Here is a 4660-nt window from a genome sequence, read left to right as displayed (position 1 = left end):
TTTTTCTTCTTTCTTTCTTTAATTTCTTTAATTCTATTGAAAAATAATAGCGTACAGGGTGGAGGATCACTAATCTTTTGCTTTTTCGAGACTTAATAATTTTCTTCTTTGATTTCTCCCTTTCTCTCTCTTTTTATTACTTATTATTTTTTCCAAGTATAAAACTATAAGTATCTTTAGGAACTTTCTAACTCGACTCATTATTATTATTTTCTTATCGTCGAACATACTTGCTAAAGTATTTAAATTTATCGAAAGACATTAATATCAGAATATTCTTAGAATATTTCTACATGATATTAATGAAAAATGGAAAGATCATTTTACTGTTACTTTTTTTTCTTTTTCTTTTTTTATCGAGACTTCTTAGACTTGATTCTTCTTTTCTTTTTTTTCTCTCTCTCTCTCTCTCTCTCTCTTTCTCTCTCCCTCTCATCTTTCGAAACGTAAAGCTTACATGTCTCTATGAACTTTTAATTCAACTTGTATAATAGGATTGTTAATTAACTGGCTAACATTGTCGCGGCCATTGTTCCTCAAGAGCGTTTCATTCCTATGTTCCACGTTCTCGCGAGATTCGTTGCAAATATTTACATTACGTGGGACATTTAAACGCCATCATGGGGATCTTACGCAAACACTCGTTTCCACCGTTTATTAAATTTCTCGTTGGTGATGATGGTGATGGTGTTGGTAGTAGTGATAGTGAGTGATAGTGTGGTAGTGTGGTGATGATAATACTAGTCGAAGCAAAGCAATGAGAGAAAAAGAGATAGACGGATAGAAAGAGAAAAAAGAGAGAGAAAATAGAGAGAGAGAGAGAGAGAGAGAGAGAGAGAGAGAGAGAGAGAGAGAAGGAAAAAGGAAAACATTAAGAGCCATTAAAATTCCACGAGAAATCGTACTTCTTTTGAAAAAAGACGAAACAAAAGTTAAATCTAACTGACTTCGTACTCTCCTCTTTCTCTTCATCCTCCCCTCCCCCCCCCCTCCTCCATCCACCACAATCCTCAGTTACGTACATAGCTGCATACAATGTTATACTATAAATGTTTATATACACAAACATACACACATATACACTTCACTTTTTCTGTATATTATTATTATTTTTTTTTTTTTATTATTTTTTTTTTTTATTTCTTTTTGAATCGTCCTAAACTAACGACTAACAAAACAAAACGAATATTATAGAATGTTGGAGAGAAAATTGATAGGACGTTACGTGGCCGATAAAATCGATTGAGCTGTTTCAACGTCGTAATACAAACGTAACAAATATCAAAACATAATATACTAATACGATACATATGTGCATACATATGTAGATAAATCCACACACGTATACATACATACATACGTATATCAACTACGTTTCTCTCAATTTCCATAAATGTTCTCCCTCTCTCTCTCTCTCTCTCTCTCTCTCTCTCTCTCTCTCTCACTCTTTCTTTTCTTTTTTCTTTATTTCTCTATCTCTCTCATACTCCTTAGTAAATTCATACCTTTTCTTATTATCTCGTTCTCCCTCTTTGTTGCTTCGTTCACCGAGTATTATCATCATGTAAAAGTAAACAAAATGTAATGAAGAGAGAGTATAAGAGAGATAGAAAGATAGTTAGATAGAGATAACTAGATAGATAGATAGATAGATAGAAAGAGAAAGAGAGAGAATAAGAGAGAAAATAGAAACGTTAACCTTTAACGTATTTTCTCAACTAACTTTTCACTTTGTTCTTTCTATCACTCTCTCTCTCTCTCTCTCTTTCTCTCTCTCTCTCTTTCTTTTTCTCTTTCATTCTATTTCTTTCTTCATTTCCTTTTCTCTCTCTTTCTTTCTTTCTTTTTTTCTTTCTCTTTCTCTTTCTCTCGATCAAATCGCGTCAAAGGTATTGGGCGATCACGAAGCCTCTACAATACGGCGTTAAGAGGACACCGAAACGGATGATAATCTACGTTACCCTCGTTTGGCTCGTCGCAGCTTGCGTTAGTCTGACGCCATTGTTGATTATCGAAAACGCTCATACCTATTCGGAAACTGGACCGTCACACTGCACCGTCTGTCAGAATTTCTTTTACCAGATCTACGCAACCCTCGTCAGCTTCTATATACCTCTTATCGTCATGATACAGGTGAGAACATATTATTATTATTATTATTATTATTATTATTATTATTATTATTATTATTATTCGCATTTTCTCTCATTCTTTTTATTTTTCTTTTTTTTTTTTATTTTCTTTTCTTTTCTTTTTGCTTCTCTCCGTTTGAATCTATATAATACGCGTGTGCGTATTTGTGCTTCCTTTCGTTCGAATCTATATACGTGTATATGCGTATACATATATACGTACGCGTATATGTGTGTGCGCGCGAGAGCATATGCAATAGCGTGCAGCGTGCAGGTGTAATTAAATGTCGAAGTTCGATCGACCACACCGGCAAAACTCATCTGTCTCTATCTTTCTCTGTCTTTCTAACACATATGTAGTTACGATCGTATATACCTACGATATGTACGTACGATATATATACGTTCATATATAGTATATACGTGTGTATATTTACACGCACAAGCGCACAACGCGCTCACTAGCTCTCACAACGCATAGCAATATAACTAGGAAATCGATTTTCTCACTTAAAAGGACTTCGTACACAAGCGCGTACGAGTTATGCATTATTCAGTGTACCTGTCCGTTCGATCCGACACCCTTTCGTCCTGCATATTATTATCGCTACTGCTACCACTACCAATACTATTATTATTATTATTATTATTATTATTATTATTATTATTATTATTATTGTTGTTGTTGTTGATGTTGTTGTTGCATTACTATTAATAATGCTACGAGAGGAAGAAAAGACTCGCATGTTTGTCGACCCGATTAAAATTTATTTCAATTTTTTTTTCACTTTTTTCTGTTTTCTTTTTTTTCTTTTTTCTTTTTTTCTTTTTTTTTTTTTTTTTTTAATTTATCGTAGTTACATCGATCGACAGTAATTCGTCGATCGTCGTTTTCTCGTTCGTCTTTAATTTACACTTATAAATATTCATATTTGTATGTGTGTGTGTGTTTCTGTATACGTCGAGATAGGAAAAAGATTTTTATCGCGTTAAATCCAATCTTTTCTCTTTCATTTCGTTATTATGTGTGTGTGTGTGTGTATATATATATATACTCTTTTCTCTTTTTAATTTTCTTGTAATTTTATAATAAAATATTATATGAAAGATTCATGGTTGATTAGATTTTAATCGTATGCGGAAACATTTAAATTTGATATAATATTCATTGAGAAATATATAGAAGGAAATGATGAAATGAAATCCTATTAGAATCTATCTATCTATCTATCTATCTATCTATCCATCTATATATCTATATCTCTTTCTCTCTCTTTCGCAAATTTAATTTATTAATTTGAAATAATTATTCTCTCTACGTAAGCTTTTAAACGTAGCCATTATTCGTCCTTGATTTATTATTCTCGAGTAAAAAAGGAAAGACACGGAGATAGAAAAAGACGAAAAGAGAACACACATACATTTAGTCGTCGATTTAAACGAATCTGCGAATCTGAATCGTACTAACAACGAGTATAATTTTCTATTTTTCTTTTATATATATATATATATATATATATATATATGTTTCTTTTTTTATTTTGATAACCACCCAACATATACACAGATTTATATATATATATATATATGTATCTCCGAATTGTTGTCCTTTAACAAAGAACATTCTCTAATCGTTTAGGAAATAATGCCATATGGTAAATAGAATGCGAATTAAAATAAACATCGACGCGTGTCGATCGGATTACATAGCCGGGGCGACCACATCACAGCTGCCATTGTTTTACCCTTAATAACGTGTTAGCCGAGTTGAATTCGAGTGGCCACCAGATATCGAACGAGAAGCATTCGTTATTATTTACAGCATGTTCAAATATTTCACGTCGATCATTTCCCATCGTTGGGTGCGTGCATTCACTCGCCAACGCGCTGCACTTTTTTTTTTCTTCTTTTCTTTTTTTTTTTTTTTTTTTTCTTTTAGAAAATAAATATTTTTTATAAAGTAACATTTTTTTTTTTTTTTTTAGAAAATAAATTTATAGAAATCTATGCGAATGTGCCAATTTTATTTTATTTTTTTGTTTGCTCTTTCTTTTTTTGAAAGGGTGTTTTCTTTTATTTTAAGTATCTATTTTTTATTTTTTTTATCTTTTTTTTTTTTTTTTTTTTTAAAAAAGAAAATTTTTGAAAGCATAGTATAGCATAGCATAGCATAGCGTAGCGTAGCATAGCATAGCATAGCATAACGTAGCATAGCATAGCATAGCATAGCATAGCATAGCATAGCATAGCATAGCATACCATAGCATAGCATAGCATAATATAGCATAGCATAGCATAGCATAGCATAGCATAGCATAGCATAGCATAGCATAGCATAGCATATATATATATGTATGTATATATATAATTATACCTATATATGTATTCATATTTTATTTTTATATATGTACATACATACATACATACATATATATATACACACAGGTGTGTATGTAGGAATAGCATAGCATAGTTTTGTTTCTATTTCTATGTATGTATGTATGTATGTATGTATGTATGTATGTATG

At 31.5% G+C, this 4660-nt stretch overlaps 1 protein-coding gene across 12 annotated transcripts in view; it reads left to right on the top strand.

Annotated features, from left to right (window-relative positions):
• LOC122629319 (5-hydroxytryptamine receptor 1-like) overlaps positions 1–4660 on the top strand; it is a 119534-nt gene that overhangs the window by 58963 nt on the left and 55911 nt on the right. For all 12 annotated transcript variants that reach the window (XM_043812641.1, XM_043812639.1, XM_043812638.1 and 9 more), the window contains one exon: positions 1890–2133. In XM_043812641.1, the coding sequence (XP_043668576.1) occupies positions 1890–2133 (244 nt within the window). The remainder of the gene's footprint in view (positions 1–1889; positions 2134–4660) is intronic.

This window comes from Vespula pensylvanica, chromosome 5 (genome assembly GCF_014466175.1).
Source record: "Vespula pensylvanica isolate Volc-1 chromosome 5, ASM1446617v1, whole genome shotgun sequence".
NCBI classification, from domain to species: Eukaryota; Metazoa; Arthropoda; class Insecta; order Hymenoptera; family Vespidae; genus Vespula; species Vespula pensylvanica.
This window is presented reverse-complemented; position numbering and strand designations above follow the sequence as displayed.